The sequence below is a fragment of the Rhea americana genome, unplaced genomic scaffold (assembly GCF_003343005.1).
Source record: "Rhea americana isolate MKP2758 unplaced genomic scaffold, rheAme1 scaffold_394, whole genome shotgun sequence".
In the NCBI taxonomy this organism is placed as follows: Eukaryota; Metazoa; Chordata; class Aves; order Rheiformes; family Rheidae; genus Rhea; species Rhea americana.
Window position 1 is genome coordinate 166,646 of NW_028186528.1, and position 18,891 is coordinate 185,536.

Consider the following 18,891-nt stretch of genomic DNA (forward strand, 5'->3'; position numbering starts at 1 on the left):
CATTGTTTTGCCCTGCAACTGAGCTGTGCTGTGCTGGGTTAAGAACACAATAGTTATTAAAACTCAGCTGACATGTAGTACTACCATCCTAAGTCACTTAAGCACAAGTGTTTGAGCCCTAAATGATTTTTCAAAAACACTCAGCATCAGAGGCCCCATTAAAGAACTAATTACTGTTTCTAYCGTTAACTTCCAAGAATGCCATTTCTATTCAGGAGCACTGGTCCAAATATTTGGCTATTTGGGCTATAATATTCAATGAATAAGAGTTATGTTTATTCTACAAGGTATTATGGGCAGGGAAAGTGTTCTTCCTCAGACTTGACCAGCAAACAAGCAGAAAAGAGGGGCTTTGTACACAATTCAGTTAATGATGTTAGCTTGCAAAATGGTGCATTTCCTGATTCACTGAGGAAACAACTCTAAGCACGATGGTAAGAGATTTAAAGTTAGGGGTGCCTCCCTTTGTAAGAAAAAATATCATAGGATTCACTGGGTGATTTATTGGATAAGAAGTGCAGAACTGGACTTTTTGCATATATAAGTTTGACTGTTGCATATGTAAGTTTGACTGAAAGTCTTGCATTTATGATTATTTCTGTTTCCTTGGGCTGACATGTCAAAATGCCAACTGCACTCTAACTCAAATAAATCTATGATCATGTTGTACAGAGCTTCAGAGAAAAAGAAAAAAAACTCTTTGTTGTTTTTGACAACAGAAAAGCTCTTTCTAAATCTATGTGAATGCATAAAACTAGGGGACTCCTACATACTGAAAGGCCATAAGCAGTCCTAGAGGGACCGTGAAGTACATAATCACACATCATTCTATTAGATGAAGACTGTTCTCCTGAAAACATATTTACAGATCATAAATTGTTATTTTGGTTTATGGGGCTACTGCCTGCTCTTGCTTATTTTGAAATCAATGGAAAAATTCATGTTTGCCTCCATGTAGGAGGAGGCCTGATCATGAATTTTCACCTCTATTCAAAGGGAGAGGCTGRAGCCTGGTGGGATTTTCCAACTAAAGAAAAAAAAAACAACACTGAAAGCAAACAGAGTAGCATTTGCAGGAATACAGAGAACATGAATGCTGGCTCGCTATTAAAGAGATAATGAGCATCCTTGAAAACACTTACTAGAGGAGTGTCAGCTCATACATCCATAGAGTGAGAAAATAAAACAAAGCTCACCTAAGAATGCCATGTGTTACTATACAGCTCCATGAGCAAATACAAGCTATTCGTAGTCTCATTTAGCTCTGTGTAGTCTAAGAAAATGGTGTAATACATAAATGCCATCGTTGCSCAACCTTCTCCCAGATTCACTCTGGCTGCTTTGAATGCACACTGTGGTGGCAACACCATCATTGCTGTGATCCCCATCATCCTTCTGGTTAAGGCAGCACAGTAAATAAAATAACTGATTTAAAACAATGTCAGGGCAATGCAGTTTAAGCTTTGCTGGCTTTGAGGAAAACGCTTTCATACTTGCAAATTGAGACAGGATTGTAAARTGAGTTTCCCAATGCAATTACACCATATTGAGGGAAAGTACTGAAAAGGCACTGAACAGAGCAATGTCACAAACTTAATCTGAAAGTTTTGGTTATAATTTTTTAAATCTTAGGACGTGATATCCTGGAAGGCCAAATTTCAAAGAAACCATGTCAAAATCAGGGATTCTTTCAAGAAGTTAATATTAGAATTAACTTTGCTCAGTATGGCAGCATAAAAAGTTTCAGAACAACTGGTAACCCAAAGTATATAAGTACGCTGTGCTCTGTCCGGTACCTGACTTGTTGTCATGCTCAGCACAACGGCTTGCTTGGGTGAAAGCAGCAGCTGTCTGGTTCCTTGCAGAACAAACCCCCGATGAGTACAGACTGAAATCACATTACCATATGCATGAGGAGATACCACAGGTGACACCAACAAAATGACGTCCCCTAGATCAAAAGAGGGTAAGAAAAGCAGCATATTATTTCCACAGAATCTGTGATATCAACACAAGGAAACTCGCACAGTGGCCAGGTCCAATTTGAAACACATCCCAAATGGTGACACCACATTTTATGATGCGCTCTATCCAGCCCATAATGGCAGCTATCAGAGGCCAAATGRGGACAAAAAAAGCTTATGGCAACATTAATAATCTCTTTATGAATCACCTATTGCAGTCAGTCTGGCTCATCAGGTCAATCTAGCTATCTATGAGCTATTCATCTATCTTCTAAGTATCTATCTAGCTGTCTATGTCCTCAGTTCATGTGACAGCCATGTGTCAGCCCATGCCAGACTCTATTTGGGCCATTACAACTATAAGCAGCAATCTGACAGCAGTCAGTTCCCTTAAAGCCTATGGATCTGACAATCCTGGCCATGCTGGCAAGTAGCTAAATGAGGCCAAGACAACTAACTAGTGGCTTATCCACTATAAAATAGATGATGCAATCGCACCATTCCTCTCTGCTCTTACTGGTGGTTCTTGTCTGTAGCTACCCTCTACAATCTTCTTCAGCACTACCTTCTGCTTCCTCTCATTCCTTCCTTAGTCCTGTCTTATGTCCATCCCAGAGCCTGCCTTATAGCACAGGCTCCTGAATCTTTGGACCAGCCCCTGATCATGACCTCACCCACTCTTCAGTTTGGTACCATCTGTGGCTTCACACTTCCTGACCTCGGTACCATGATAACACTAGCCTGCTCTCTCCACATGGTTTTCATTTTAGCCTTATACATGGGGCTGGCTGCCCACATTCTGCTTACATCCCTTATCCCGGTAGATAAGGCTGTAGAAACAGTGAAGTTTGTTAGGTTAGAACCTTGGACTTGTAGACTACTATAGACTAAGCAGGAGCTGCAAACTCAATGCCAACAGGGTGGCAACGCACACTATTAGCATACTCAGGAGAAAGCAAATGAGACCTCCCGAGTAGTGTCTAAGCCCCATCTGAGGTACAGGACATTGCTCAAGGCTTTTTCCTGAAGCCTCTAATCTACCTGAGGTCCCTGATTTGTTCTAATCCTACCCTTGGTCTCTGCTCTCACTACTGCTTTCAGTATTATACTGTTCTAGTCCACAGTGTACATTCAGATCTCCATAAACTATCAAGAAAGAGCTCTGAGAAGGTATGTACTGAGTATCCCTTCTACGTGGGCTTCCTCTTCATTGCCCTGATACCTTTCTCTAGCTATGACAAAATTATATAATGAGGTTGGAAGCATTTTAGTCTCTGTGCCCCAATTATACTTGGCTTCTTGGCTAAAACTGTCAACAGTGAATGTTTTCCTGTAGCTATGAACTTTGTGATATGGATATCTGTCCCCTAAGAACTAGACCAGGCCCTAGCCTGCTATTTCAAAGCCATGGCAAAAGAAGAAGGGAAAGCTKGTGTTTTTTATGAAGGATGGGGCAGGCAGAGTATTTTTACTTAAAATTTCTATATAGCTTTAATTTTGCATGTTCTGAGCCAGACTGACATTAGTGCCACATCCATTATACATGAACTGTCAAAACTCAAGGTTGCAGGTGGTAAGAATTTTGCCCCTCTCTAGTTGCTAACACTTAAAAAAAATGTATTTCACATATACATATCCCAAATCAACAATCATATTTCCTAGGGTCAGTAAAGCTTAGCTTACTGTGAGGGGGCAGATATATCTGGCAGGAGCAGCAGTGTATTTGTTCTGCATGCTCTGTGTGGATATATCTTCTTTTCTCCCAGAGGAGCTGCCGGAGACCTGACAGAAGGAGTCAGTGAACGTTTCCGTTCCTTAACACCCCTAATACAGTTTCTGCTCCCAGGCCAGCTTTTCAGAGTCATGACACAGTTATCTATCTGAGGAGCAGAGCTTGGAAGTGACTTCCTGAGCCCAAATACAGATGGAACGTGGTGTGGTGTAACTCAGCAGCCCACATCAAATGTGAATCATTAATGGCCATAAAAGGAAGGGGAGGCAGAAAATATGACTCATTTCATCAGCAGCAACCAGCTGCCATCAATACCAATCCCAAGTAACATAGAACCAATGGCTGCCTGCCAAGCTACTTGAGTTAAAATGCCCACTTATACCAATGAGTGTAGCTCAAAGGTAAGAATTTCCTGTCTTTCCTTTTTAATTCTCTTTTTTTCTGTCATCCTCTCTGTCATTTTCTCTTCCTTTCCTGTTTTGGGTTTATGCCTGCATTCTTTTCTCATACTTTCTTTCCTTTGGCAATTTAATTTTACGTTTCTTTTTTCTAGGCTAGTGCAACCCTATTTTCCTCTTGCCATCTTCTCCCTGACAGCTGCTGAGCTTCCATACCTTCATTTTTTTTTCCTGTGGAAATATCCTCACTTGTGGGAGTAGAAACAGAATAGCAATGCTCTAGTAGCACTGCCTCAAAATCACTTGTGCTTTAGAGAGATCCCACTGTAGAGAGGCTCAGCTAGAAAAGATTGCCAGTACGTTGGCCCATCTACATTAGACACCCTCATATCACATAGGTCTTTCTTAGCCTGTAAGGCCTGCATGCTTTGGCAGGTTYCCCATGAACAGTCAGCTTGCTACCAAGCAGGAATTCAGATACTGGAAGACTACTCCCACAAAGGAAAAGGGGGAATTTGGACAGAGAAGCCAGGTGAAAGCCAGTTAATATTAACTCTATAAAATGTTTTCATTTCCAGTGGGGGTAGTCTCTTCACTCTGGCCTGAGTGAAGTCTGAACTATTTCATATCCTGTGATGATTATATTCACCTCCTGACCAGTAAAGGTAGATGATCAGTAATTAGACAAACATGCAGTTCAGGATACTGTTCTGTTAGCTCTTCGCATAAATGTTTTCTTGATAAACACGCCCCTATAAGTAGAAATTTTCTGGGGGTTTTTTTGTTTGTTTTTCTTTTCTTCTTTCTTTCTTTCTTTCTTTTTTTTTTTTTTTAATATCCTTCAGTGAAATTTAAGCAGCCTACAGGACTCTAGCAGCTACTCCCATGGGGAGGACAAGCTGATGATAACACTTCTCTGTCCCTTCACTTTAGGCAATAGTGATTCACTACAAATTCATTTCTGGCTCCTGGCCAGGTTACAACACCGGAAATCCAGAGAGACAAATTTCCTGAAACTGGTGGGCTGGAGTAAGGAAATAATATCAGTGAAGGAGCATTGTAAAACCTCAATGTTTGTTCCCTATCAGTGACCTTTTGTGGTTGCCACAAGTGTTGCTGGAGGTTGAGACAGCACCRTGCCCTGCAGATGAACGTTTTCTTCCTCAGCTTCTGCTTTACTTGATGAAGGACTCTGAGGCCTAGAGAAAAACAGTAAATATTAGAAGTTATCATGCCAGATTCTAACTCTAACACACTTTCTGCAACAAACCTAGGACCATGGAAACTTCTCTGATAAAAATGCTTTACTGGAAAAACATTTCATTCCCTTATCTGTGACATGAGCTACATCAAGGTGTCTCTCTGATTATTTTTCTATATTACTCCTCAGAGGCTCTCCATGTTCAATTAAAAGTAGCTAATGCAAAGTGGCCAGCTTGGCAAGGAAATCTAGGAATCAAGCAATACATCAGGCTGTATTATCAAAGTTTTTCCCATCTGAATATATATCTTAGTTGCTATTCACTTTTGGTTCTTCAGTCAGAGTTTAAGCAGTTTTAAAGCTATCATGATACTTCTCTGGCATTTCACGTTCACAACGGGCACTACCAAGCCTGGCAGAGATGTTTAAGGGCAGTGAAACATCTACAGCATTCCTGCACACCTGAAAGGTCCAAATGATGGCATGGTGAATATAAGCTGTGGTCCTGCAGGCCAGGGACTGACAGTAACACAAACAACAGTCTGTGAAACAGTTTGACTAAGTCTGTGAAGTGCAGACTGTTCAGGCAAACCTGCCTGCCTCATCCTTTGCCACTGASTAGCCTGGAATACATCCTGCTTGTTTACTCCTAGTAGACCAAAAAAAGCTGCTGATGTTTGCAAGTGAAATCTGAAAAACTGAAAACTGGCATGCAGTTTGTATTCTGGTCTCCCAATGGATGAAATTACCAGCATTAAGAATGAGAAGTGCATTATTCAGAATGCAGCACCTCTCTAGACTGGCTGGTTATACTAAAGTAGCATAAYGCATCATCTTTTGTAACAGGAAAACCATCACAAGGGAAAAAAAGAAGGAGAGAAAAAAAAAAAGAACAAAACCTTCTCAAACCAATGTTTTCAAATCTTAAAAGTAAAAATGATGAGAGTCACTGTTACATGGTCATGCAGAAATGAACTCTGGCACACAACTTGTGTGTCAGAGTTTCCCGATGAAGGGGAATCTCTATCTGAGCATCAGATTAATTCTATGAGTATGCTTTGCCTCTCTGCAGAAAGTACCACAAGGACTGMAGATTACTTAAACTCCAGCCTGATGCCACCAATAAAGTGGCAGTCTTTAAAAACCTGTCCAGAACTTGTAGGTGCATGGATGCTGCTTGGGCTTTCGGCAGTGGAGTTTCACTACAGCATCRTTTATTCAGTTCAGTAATATTAAAAGGAGATGCCCAGGGTCTGAAAATCCCAATATAGAGGCTAGTATCCCACATCATACACAGGCCTGTGTGACAAACTCGACAGCCAGGGACAGGCATTCTCTAGTTTCATGTTCTCCTGATCAGTGGAACTTCCTTGCAGCCCTAAGCCAAAGCTTTTCATGAAACACTGTAAAACAAGTGTTTCAAACCACAGCAGCTCCATTCCTGCTTGGAACAGCCAGAGAGATGTCTGTCAGAAGCCAACAGAAGACAAGTAGCTCTTCTCTTCCCTCTACAGGCCAGTGTACTCTGATCCTTCTTTGTAACAGTTTGAAGAAAAGGATATCTGAGCACAGCAGAGCCCTTTGTTTACACATTAAATGAGCTTCCTGGATTCTTATGTCTGAGTCTCAGCCTAGGAAACCGTAGGATTCCCAGGAAGGGATGAGATTGTATTATGCTGCAGAAAGTACTCATCTTCATCATGGAAAAGCCCCAGACAGCTTTGGAAAAAGTGCTAGGAGTGAGTGATGCAAGAGCCTCCAGGCAACTCACCCAGCCTTCTTTCTGCCCCTTTGCAGGGGGGAGATGATGTGCAAGGACTGCTTAGTACTGGCTTCCACAAAGCTGAACAGAAGTTTTTCTCCTTTTTCCAGCTCTTCCCTGATGCAAATCTGCTCTACTGAGTAAGGCCAAGAGCAGACTTTCTGGCAGCCTAACATCAGTGTTACAAACCAAGAAGTTTAAGAATAAAACTCATGAGCTAGATTTTGGGCATCTTAGAAATGGATTTAACAGAAGGCCTTAGGGGCTGTAGTCCTCCTCCCTGTAGCACTACCCAGCACACGTGCTCTAGGTTGCATGATAGAGTAATAGCTGCTTAACAGCCCGATTCACTCTGCAGCTGTATCCAGCTCCATCTGAGAGCTAGATTCCTGACTCCTGAATCTCACTTGTTCCTAACACTTTATGACACCCTGTTGCTATGCCATCAATTCCTAAATTATGCTTCTCATGCTGATTGCTAGCATTAAGATTTTCTAAGCCACTCTTCATTTTCACATACTTTTGTCTGATTCCTTCAAAGAATCTTTTCAATCTGAAACTCCCAGGGTCCAGTCATTTGATATGAAAGTGACWCAGAGCAAAGCCATTCCTGGACACCAGGAGTTCTGACAAAAAGCCCCCCAGTGGCACACAACCTTCCAGCCTTTCTCTAGCTCCAGGCACAGCTAGAGGAAGTCTCAGATCAGGCTAATCAGCCATATCTGCCACAGAAGGTCCAAGAGCAGGTGTTGCAAATGTATGATACAGGCCAGAAAACAACTGATGAGAGACAACTGTGTGAGTCCCATGCCCGACACCTTGGCATATGTATCACCTGTTGCAGAGGAGACAGCCCTGTGAAAGGACTTTCACAAACTGTAGTAACTCATCTGGAAATGCAGAAATAAGACAGATGCTCCCATGCTGCACTCTGGTTCACTGAGTCCCTTTGCTAATGGTTGACATATAAAGACTAAGGACACTAGCCATTTGGCTGCCTGGTCTCCACGACACACTCCTTCTGGGAGAACTGCAATAGCTCAGAAACATGCAGGCGAGGGCCATCACCTTGCTTTGTCGTATCTGCAAGCCAGATTCATGGCACCAACATGCAGTGCTGCACCCACAGCTCTCCCTCCAAACCAGAGGCATAACTCCCTGTGCACACRGCTGTCCAGGTGCGGCAGGTATGCAAGAGGCTCCGCTTGGCTCCTGCAGTAGAGGGCATTGATGGAAGTGCAATCTGTCACACTGGCCAGCTGTGGGTCAGATGGTCCCATGATGTTCTGCAAGGTGCTGCGTGCTTTAAGCCCTCTTGTGCCTAATGCCAGCACAGGTGGCATCTTGCCAGTCTCTGGAGTATAGGAAGAAGGCAGTTTTTCTGTGAAAAATAAACACAGGTGTGACTAAAGCRTGGTGCTCCAAGCTCATTCATTCCTTTCAAGGGCTCTTTTCAGATCATTCTCAAGTGACAGTTTATCAGTAATTCCATTCCCATTATATTTTGCCAAGGTGATAGCTTATTTACCCATCTAAGGAGACTTTTGCTTTGTCATGCTGGATTAAAACAAAATAACCTATAGTTACCTATCCTGAGGGTGTTATGCTGGTAACCAGCTGTACGTTTTTACCTCACGGTAAATCTGAAATAATTCAAGGTAGTTTATCTGTCAAAGAAAAAGGAGTATGTTGCTTCACATCTGCTGTGGGGAAGGGGATGCACAGTAGTAGTTACTGCAGAGCAACTGATAGAAGGCAATACTTTTTAACTTCTTGTGCCATATCTTGTTCAGACCCACAAGGAAGGCTGGTAGGATTGAAGGGGAGACAGGGCAAGAATCTGGGCTTGAGGAGAGKGATGTCTTCTGTAATTTTCATCAGACAAGGGGAAAAAACAGAAAGGGATCACAAACTGAAAAGCTATGCACATCTTTTCCAATTTATTTCCTCCTGGATCAAACACAGATTTTACTTGTCTGAAGATATCATTACACACAGTGTATTTAATTACCTGCTTTTATTTCCCTGCCATGACATGAACTCTGCCTTCCCTTATGTCCTGCAACAGCCTTCTCCTACATCTCTGGTAAGTACTTCTCCGTGTCTACTGTCAGTATAGTTGGGGTCCAATAAATAAAAACATAAAAAAAAGAGTACGTTTCGATCCTTCACAGTTCCTACTGTAGGTGTCAGAGGCAAGGTGGGTCATTCTCTGCTCTGGGGTTTAAACATATTGTTACATCATTTGTTCCATAAGAATCAGAAGCCAGAACAAAAGATCTCCAGAACAGGTAGATAATGGAGAAACTGTCAGTAAATATTTAAACTCATCATTTTAAAGTTTTCGAGCTAGGGGTAAAAATGCAATTTACAGACATGCATAGCAGTTCTCAGCTCAAATGAATTGTTCCTTCATATGAAGTGTTCCTAAATAACGCGCAGGGTACAAAGCACTGAAGCAGATCTGCTGCCTGTCTTCTCTTAATGACTGGTGATTTTATGGTTTTCTTATTCATTTCTGAAGTCCTTTTTCATCTCTCCAGCTATCAGTATGAATGTAATATGCACACAGTGCTGAGATAACTGCAACTGCAATCACATTTCTGAGCCAGTCTGCTCCTACTGTTTTCTAGTGTAAAAAGGGGGCAAGAAGACTGCAGATTTTTTCTCTGATTAAGCTGGTCTTCACTCATCTTCTGTCTAAGCAGAAGAAAACTTGTTTCTCTCAGTCTAACCATAACCTTCCCCAAGAGAAACAGATTAGATATATACATGATTTGATGTCATATGAAAGCCTTCCAGGAGAACTCCTTGGCTTAAAAGAAAGTAGCCATACTGCAGAGGCAATCTCCACATTTTGCAGATAATGCAATGGCTGTTGTTCTAGAGTTTTATTGCATTAGCAATTAATGCTATTCAACACACACTTTGAGACAGGTTTTATTATCTTTGTTTCACAAATAGAGAAACTGAACACCTGAGTAGTACAGGCCACTATTTGCAAATAATTGGTTTCTAATGTTAAAGGCTTAGGAATTTAACTTCAGAGACCCATGACCTTTTTGTTTGGCCTTATCTTCTCAATGACTCATCTCAGGCCATCTTCTATAGGCAAACTGWGACATTTTGGTGATGGCTTATCATCCAGCGCAATTAGGGGATGGCTAGATCAATTATCTTCTTTTAGGTAAGRTTCTTTTTTAGTGCTCCTAAAGGACAAGGAAGGACTGAAGATCCACAGGTAATGGGGGAACTGAAGAAGAGAGGCTGGTTTCTCTGTAACTGAAACCTCCAGGAAAATCAGTAGGAGGTAAATTAGCATATTTAACCCACATAAACATAACCTTGCAGCTAAGAGCAGCACAGTCTGGGAAATCTATGCGCAGGAACAACAACTAAAGAGGCCTGAGACACAAAGATATCCAGAGTTAGAAATACAACTCATGGATATTCAACAGTGGGAACAGACAGAAAGAAAAGCCCAGATAACATCTTATTATTGCTAAAAGAAATGATAAGGRCATTGATAAATTGTATCAAACTATAAATCTGATATCCTCTTCCTYATGCTCACAGTACCATGTGGGTCTTCAACTTAGTGCAAATCCAGATCTCCACCTTCACCTTAGTATTATTACATAGTGTAATCTCAGAAGGAAAACTAGACCTCACCTGAGCTAGAGAGCAGCACATCATGCTGAGGATAGAGCAGGCGGAGTCCACAGATATCCAAACCAGAACTGAGAACCAGCTGTAACATGTGATGGATAGCTAGGGGACTTCGGAACAGAGTTTCAAACAGCAATACCATAGCAACCTGAACGGCAAGAGCACATTGGAGAAATGAGCCAAACGCTTCCAAGCCCACAATGATTCACACAGCTGTATCTCTCTCCTCACCTTTAATTCCTATTACCTTATCTATACTGTAAGMGCCACACAGAGGCTTTCTTTTCATTGATGTTTATATGCAGTTGAGTACAGTAGGCTTTTAGCCTCAGACTGGAGCATAATAATAATCTACTAATAATAATAAAATTGTGCCTTTTGTCACATAAACCTACTAGTAAAATGCTGAAAGCTCTCTGCGCAGAAAATGGAATGTATCAATCCTGCTGTTTAACAGTGTGTGTTACTGAAACACGGTCAAATAATGATAGGCCAACTGGTTGTTTCTTTATACCTACAGAAGTGCCAAAATCAACGTAAGAAAAGAATTGAACAGCAGACATCAATGGTACTGTCACTAATTTGTATTTTGAAATCTACTTTTCCAGATTAATCCAATTCAGCTCATCTTCGTGTACAGGAAGATACACTCTGACACATATTGAATCTAACTACCCAAAAGGGAAGTAAATCATCCTGAGTTCTGCACTTTCCCATCAGAAGAAATGTATTGTTTCAAGAAGCACATGCTTTATGTCAGGAAGCTGTGTGGTGCATGATACTCTGCGGGTAATAAATTGTCTAGCTGCAGATCAGGCAAAAATGACTGTACTGGCCTCAGATTTGTGCACGGTTCTCCTGTCTGTAGAGACACATAGCGCTATCTCTAGCAAGGAGCTTTACTGCTGCACTGAATGCCAAATGAATTCATCATTGCTGGACACTTCAAATGAAATGCTACTCGTCCATAAACACATAATGAGGCTTATAACATCATGATAAATGAAGTTATAAATCTGCTCAAATCATAAAAAAGTAGTCTAACTAGGAATAAAAGCTCTGTTTCTTTATATTTATCTAGTTCTACTCTCCTGATATTAACCTATTGTTCATAACAGCCAGTAAAGAAGGATTTTTCTGCAGCTGCTATGAGGGTTTCGAGTTTATTCCCCTGCCCCTGGGGATTTGGCTGCCTAGGTTCAAAGCCAACTTTGAAAATGCAGCTGTCCAGTGTTGAGAAACCTTGGCAGGGACCTGTCTCCTGAGCTGCTTGTAAGCTCAGACACCTGGCCATGGTCCCTGAGCTAGGCTGCAGGTATGTCTGTGCCCAGTCTCATACCTGCCTGATTCTGGCCTTGATCCTAACCTACTGACTAGACTTTCTGGATTTCYCTCATCACTATGGACTTGCAAGGCCAGTGGTTACTGGACTCTTAGCTGACTCTGGTTACTGCTGCTGGACCTGCTCTCCTCCTCTTGCTCAGGTAAGGTGGAATTGCGCCCCTGCCAGGGAGGTCACTGGCTCTGCCTTGCTGTTAGTCTCAGCTCTTGGTTTGCTGTCCCTACCAGAGCATCCTGCCCTTGCTGTGAGAAGTAGTATCACTCCAAAGGCAAGGTGAGAAATTGTAATAAAGACTTTATGACTGTGCCAAGTGCTGAGTATCTTCACATCCTAATTTTGGACTTGGAGCATCTTCTAGGAGCAAGCCTGGCACTTGCTAGCAATTCTCAGCAACAAACTTGCTGCATGTTCAGGAAGAACATAATGTATCTGCACCTTCATAATTCAATGTTAAGAGGATATTGAACTCTGTCTAGTTAAGCAGCTATGTTCTCTGTTGCGCAAGAGGTAAGAAAAATGAGTTACTACAGTTAACAAATTCGCATACATGGGTAGGAGTCCAGTAAATTTTGGTATGCATGCTTAAACTGAGGCAAATGCGACTTAAATTACCGTAACCTTCCCTTCTTCTAGGCTAAGCTAAGTAGAATCAATTCCTGTTTGTTCATACAACACACACACAGTTACAACTCAAGCAGACAGTACCATAAGCTTCAGAAACTTTTATCATGTTTCTAAGTCCAGTTTTTAAACAAGTTGTGTAGCATATTGGTTTGCAGACATGTGGATTTGAGTTATCAAAATTTGTCCACTGTTGCTGATTTGCGCTTTAGTGGTAGCAATTTCTTCACCCAGTACCTGTCATAGTTTAATTTTACATGACCTATGTACATGAGCAATCAGCGTATCAGTACTGGTGACATAAAAGGTTTAGCTGATATGTTTAAGTCTGAGTGAGAAATACTTCAAGATTAGTATTTGTACCAAACCTAAGGACTGAGTTATTCCAGATCATTTTTAATCGTCTCTCAACTTCCCACATCATTCCACAAGTCAGAAATGACCTCTTTTACCTCGGTGTCGGTATCTCTGCTAGCTTCGATGTCGCTGCTGTTAGGGAAGTACTTTTCATCAGTTTCTACTGTCTGCCAGTRAAACCCAGCTGGAATTGCAAACACCTTCTCCACTGCCTGAAATGCATGAAGGACATTTCTTATCTACATGTAATCTTGATCCCTCAAAATCAAGAGCAAAGAAAAATAGTATAGTTAATAGAGAGAATACAAGGTGATAATGGATTAGTCTCATTAGTCCAGTGTTGTCACCACATCACTTGTTTTATATCTGTTCCATTAGCTCCAATTAAATGATATCCCAAGAACATGAATCTGCAACAGCATCCTGAGAAGCTGAACGGTCCCACGGTCTCTGATATGCACAGTGCCCACTGACACAAGTTGGAGTTATATGCCAAACGTACTGCAGCATTGGGCCCAACGGCTTGAGCGCCTTGATCCTTTGGGATTGTGCTGACTGTAATAAATTGTAACTATTTGTTCATTGTTTAAAAGGAGGAATAAGCCGGTGGAGGGGGAGGAGGAGGTTTTACAACAACCAGTGTTGAGACATGRTGTCAGAGAAATAAATTATGGTAAGCTCAAAAGCTTATATGACCCCTTGTGGAACTGRTGTCAGGGCCTTAGCTATCTTGCAGGACTATAAAGAGCTGAAGTAAGCAACAAGTTGCTCGAAGGTCACCAAGAAGGAATTCCTTTGAAAGCAAAAGGGACTGACCACCTGGCAAAAGAGGGCTTTGTAAAGAGAATACTCTTATTAATAAGCCAAAGTGTAGGGGTAGGGAAAGACTTGTATGAATTTTTACATGCCTGTAACAAAAATAGTATGTTTCTCCTGTGTTATGTCACCTCAAGTGGCATATCTGCAAGTCCTGTTGCACCACATACTCATATCTACACAAAAGACACTGGCCTTTAGGCCACAGCATTACGGAAGTGTGGCATTTCTCTGTCTCAGCACCAAGCAAGCAACTTGCACACGTGCACATTTAAGGATGTTTAAGGATTTGTCACTWAGGAGAATTTGTTCCGACTCCACGCTTAGTAAGCAAGGCCACGGCACCAAAATGAACGCAGCTTTTGAAAGTCATGCTCACCAAGTTCTGGTTCAGGGAAAAAGCGATGGTTTTAGTTACGCCACTACTGAGCACTCCAGAAACATAGATCCATTTATGCGGATTTCACATTGAGCAGAATTCACTGCACTGGGACACTGGCAAAGGTAGGGTAAATTGGAGTAGCTCCTCTGTTTTTAAAGTCTCGACTTTAATTTACTGCAGGACTGAGTCTGTCCTACCTCACATGTTTTTCTTCAGACATTGATCAAACCTTTACCATGGAAAGGAAATTAAATTCCAACACAGTCTGATTAAGACTTTTATTACAGATAGAGGCTACACTGACTATATGAAAAAACACCCATTCTGGATTATGAGGTTCCTATAACACCATTTAATTGCACAGTCACCTGAGAATGTTTCTGGGCTGCTGGGCAAATGATAGGCACGTCACACCTTTCTACAGATATTTAAAAACAACAACCAGAAAAAGAAATTAACTTGAGTAATATTAAAACCCTTCTGACATCTGATGGCTCCTTTCTGCTTCAGCAGCTCCTGTGTTTTCTCCTTCCTGCATTTCCTATGCTTCATGAACATTTGCCTGGAAGCAAAACTAGGGATTTGACATTTCACCTGGTTTCAGTTAACAAAACTCCACGGAAGTAAGTGTTTTGACAGCTCTCAAGGATTTGTCCATTTTTTTTTCCTGCAATCCATTGCTCACTAGCCTCTGCTTGTGATATTTACACTTGGTTACTGTGGAAAATACCATCATAGAAAAAGCAATAGATCACTGATGTAAAGAAATAGGAAGACACTCTCTAGTTCCAGCATTTGCTGCCAGCTCCTGCATGCAATAGTTGCATGGTGCAGTGAGCACAGAGAGAGACCAGACAAGCCTTACAAAATGGGAATGCAACAAGACTCCAGTCTTCTACATATTCAAGCTATTCCTTGGAGAAACCTAATTCTATGAACTTTCAAGAAGATAGATAAGAGAAGGGACAACTGTGGTCAGACTGAATCTAGCCTACATTTCTATAGAAACCTTCACTACAATCACCCTCCTCCAGTCACAACACAGAGGATACAACTTAGGAAATTCAAGGTAAAAGTTGACTTATATGTAATACCATAGTGTGAGCTGGGGTAGCTGTCATCCTAGGCACGTGCCACATGGCTCACTTCCCCGCCATCAGAGCAGGGTTCTGGCCATACCTATTAGGGAAGCAAGGGAACCTGCAGAAATTGTTTCTATGATCTGTCAGACTGTATTTTCCAGCAGCCAACCTAAACATGATTTCAAAAAGCAATAGAAAATTAACCAAGAAAAGTCTTATTAGTTCTCCAGAAGAGCCTTTTCCTCAGGGGTGAGACCAGCTACGAAGACAACTGCAGCATGACAGCCCTGCTTTGTCCAGTCTAGCTAAAGTGTGCTAAGGGAGGAAGAATCCTGCCATTGCCTTCCTATGCAATGCATGCTTTATAATGGAACTTTCCCATACATTTATGAGAGAATCACATAGAGGCACTTGTAACGAATGAGCCCTGTTTGGCATATAACATCCAGTGAGCCCCCAAGGCAGCTAAGTGGCCTAACTCTCACTGAAATTATATTGATTTTGATGCCATTTATTTTTATGCTGCATTGGTGCTATCTTTCAGTGTTCCACACTGAGAGACAGGAAAGGCATGAGGATTATATTGATTTCACCTCAGGGCTGGTTCCTCTCTTAGTTACACCAGCAACATCGTAATAATTTTAAAGCTTCTGTGCAAACACAGCAAATGAGAAAGTCTCTTCAAGACTATCTGACAGATCACCGCTTAATGCTCACCTGCATCTTGGCAGGGACGAGAAGGGATTCCCCCCTCATGCACCACTCAGAACAGGGCAGAGGGAGTCCAGCCTTCAGTACCTGGCTGAAAACACTTCTTCTCTAAGACTCTGCAGACACAGGGCATTGTAACAATCTCCCATCTCACAGCACAGGCATTACGCCAGGATAGAAAGGCACCCAACAGTCAGCCAGTGGAAGATAAAACAGCCCCGGGGATATTCTGGCTTAAGCCTGAGATCACTCCATCTTAACCATTTCCATGAGTGAGTCTTTCTGAGCCCGCTGTAAGAAAGTAGGGCTTCTTCTAGCACTGAAATCCTCTCCATCCATATCACCACTATCAGAAAGAGGAGGAAGGAAAGGGCACATCCATAATTCCACATTTGAAGGCATCCTTTGTTTTTCTCAATAATTATCCTTTCTCTTTTTTGTTCTTTGGCAGACAAATCCTGATTTCTACTACCTTAAGACACTGGAAAAGACTGATTAGTGCCACAGTTAGGACTGAATACATATATCATTTTTCAAAAATCGTAAAAAACAACCCAGATCCATTCTTTGTTTCAGACAGCATGCTGAGATGAAACCAAGCAGTTATAAGAAGGAAATTCACTGCAGAACAAAAACATCTTGTAAAATATTGAGCAAAACAAGAGTAAGAACATTTTAGAGAAGGCTGGAACTTTCATTTCACTGGAGCTGTGTACTGCAAAAACATGAATATTTAACCATCACACAGAAATATGACCAAATCTAATRTCTCTTCTTCTTGCTTACAGTTTATTCTGTTCTCAGTTCTGACAACAAAAAAATGGCTTTTGCTATCAGGYGACCTATTTTAAGTTGTAACTGGAGTCTTCTAGGCTGAGGAATGTTTCTCAGCCATGGTAGGAAAGAAGAAACTGCAGAAAGAGGAATCTCTGTGTACTCCACTGTCTTATCCCCTTGCACTCAAGRAGTTATCTGATGCAAAAATTAGCTCAGCCATTATCGTTATAGGACAACACCCAAACCCCTTTGGAGCCTGCATCCTCCATTACCTCTAGAGAGAGGCTGCAAATTCTGTATATGTACGTCCTTTCTCTGTCAACTCCACTGAATACATCAGGGGCAGCAGGGGGGAAGAACCATTCTCACTCTAGCTTGATGCTAACATACAAGCAAGGCTCATGTCCTGTGTGATATACTAAATCATGCCAGTGAATTAGGCTACATTATACTTAAACTCTGTCCTCTCCCTGCTGTCATGAATTTCAATGTGTTAGTGCACATTGTGGAATCCAGATTGACACAAATTTCATTTTACTTTGTGCACACCTTTCCTTCCCTCTTGTCCGTGTTCACTTCAGTTGGCTATYGAATTTAATTTAGAAAACATGAAATCACAGTAGAAAGACCCCAGTCAGCAGAAGGGCTGTGGACAGAGACAGGGTATATAACAGCTTTGTCACTGAAAATGTGCAGTTTTGGTGACTATTTCAGGCAGTTTGGAGATGCATCTCACCTATCTTTATCTCCACTTCAGATAGGRAAAGAGGTGTCTTAAAAYACAGAAGAGAGAAAGGATGAGACTAACTTCCATTCTTTCTGCCCATTATCCACCATCATGCACAGTACTGATGGCTAAGCACAATAGCTTGATAGTTCTTTTAAACTGCTCTCTTCTGGAGTAATTAGTGATGGTCACAATTTAAATGTGACCATTAAATTTTAGCAAGAATGAACAACTATAGTGATTCACTCCTCCCCAAGCTACGTCTTCATCTCTGTGCCAACTCAGGCAAGCATTACTGTAGTGCGTTCTCATTTTAAAGATTAGATTTTTTAATTACTAATGCAAAAGACAGAATGAACTCCTGGCCCCACTAAAATCAATGGCAAATTCCAATGGGCTCAGCTAGGGCCAAGATGTCACCTTCTCCCTTCTACCTTCATGCAGATGGCTCTCTGAGATACAGCCACACAGTACTCTCTGACTGTGAACACACTTCTGTAAATTTATACAGATGAGGCCCGAGGACAAATGTCTCACCTATGGGTGAGTCATCTCGATATGGACTCATCAGTCAGATGGCATGTGATATGTATGTAAGTGCTCTTGCCAAAGCTGATAGGGCTTTATCAGGCTACATGGCAGATTCAGGGTGCCAGACACACACGGTGAATCTTAGCACCAACTCCAGTAAAGATGAGATGGGAGCAAGATTTGGAAAGCAAAGGACATCTGGTACAGATGAGCAGACCTCCTGTTTTACAGCTTCAGCCTAGACTTCAAACAGTCCASGTGTCTTATGGGTCAACATCTGCCATGCTGCAAGCCTCAACAACCTCCTAGTTCTGGTTTGGAGAAGCAGACCTGTGAAGCTGCTGTTTTCGGTGTTCTATCCCACTGCCTATATGTTAAACCAGCAATCTAATGCCCAGTTCAGCTCCTCAACAATCACATCCTTCAAGCTTTAGCAGCAGGCTCAGCAGAAGCTTCAAGGGAGGAAAATATGGCCCTGAACCCATACACTGAATGTGACAGCTTACAGTAACATGTGGATCAGATCTGACAGCTGGCCAAATTGTGTTACACTCCAGGTAGCTCAGGCTGTGTTTTGTCCATGAAACATTAAATGGCCTCACTTGGGTGTTGTTAGTTTGCTTCTCAGACAGCACGAAAGAAGGGAAAAAGAAAAAAAAAAAAGAGAGAGAGACAGAGAGAGAACACATGGGGTAATAAAACAAAACCAGAACAACGTAACTGCCAACATCCRCAAGGCACTGAACCAGAGCATACCATTAGTTATTACAATTGAATTTGTGTGTGACAGGCAGTGACCTCGCAGCCAAGGGCCCAAAG

At 41.8% G+C, this 18,891-nt stretch overlaps 1 protein-coding gene across 1 annotated transcript in view; it reads right to left on the reverse strand.

Annotated features, from left to right (window-relative positions):
• DNAAF8 (dynein axonemal assembly factor 8) overlaps positions 1 to 18,891 on the reverse strand; it is a 100,954-nt gene that overhangs the window by 39,455 nt on the left and 42,608 nt on the right. The window contains exons 14-18 of the mRNA XM_085313746.1: positions 13,142 to 13,258; positions 10,730 to 10,874; positions 8,126 to 8,438; positions 5,187 to 5,293; positions 1,797 to 1,951 (exon numbers count right to left, since the gene is read on the reverse strand). Of these exons, the coding sequence (XP_085169872.1) occupies positions 1,797 to 1,951; positions 5,187 to 5,293; positions 8,126 to 8,438; positions 10,730 to 10,874; positions 13,142 to 13,258 (837 nt within the window). The remainder of the gene's footprint in view (positions 1 to 1,796; positions 1,952 to 5,186; positions 5,294 to 8,125; positions 8,439 to 10,729; positions 10,875 to 13,141; positions 13,259 to 18,891) is intronic.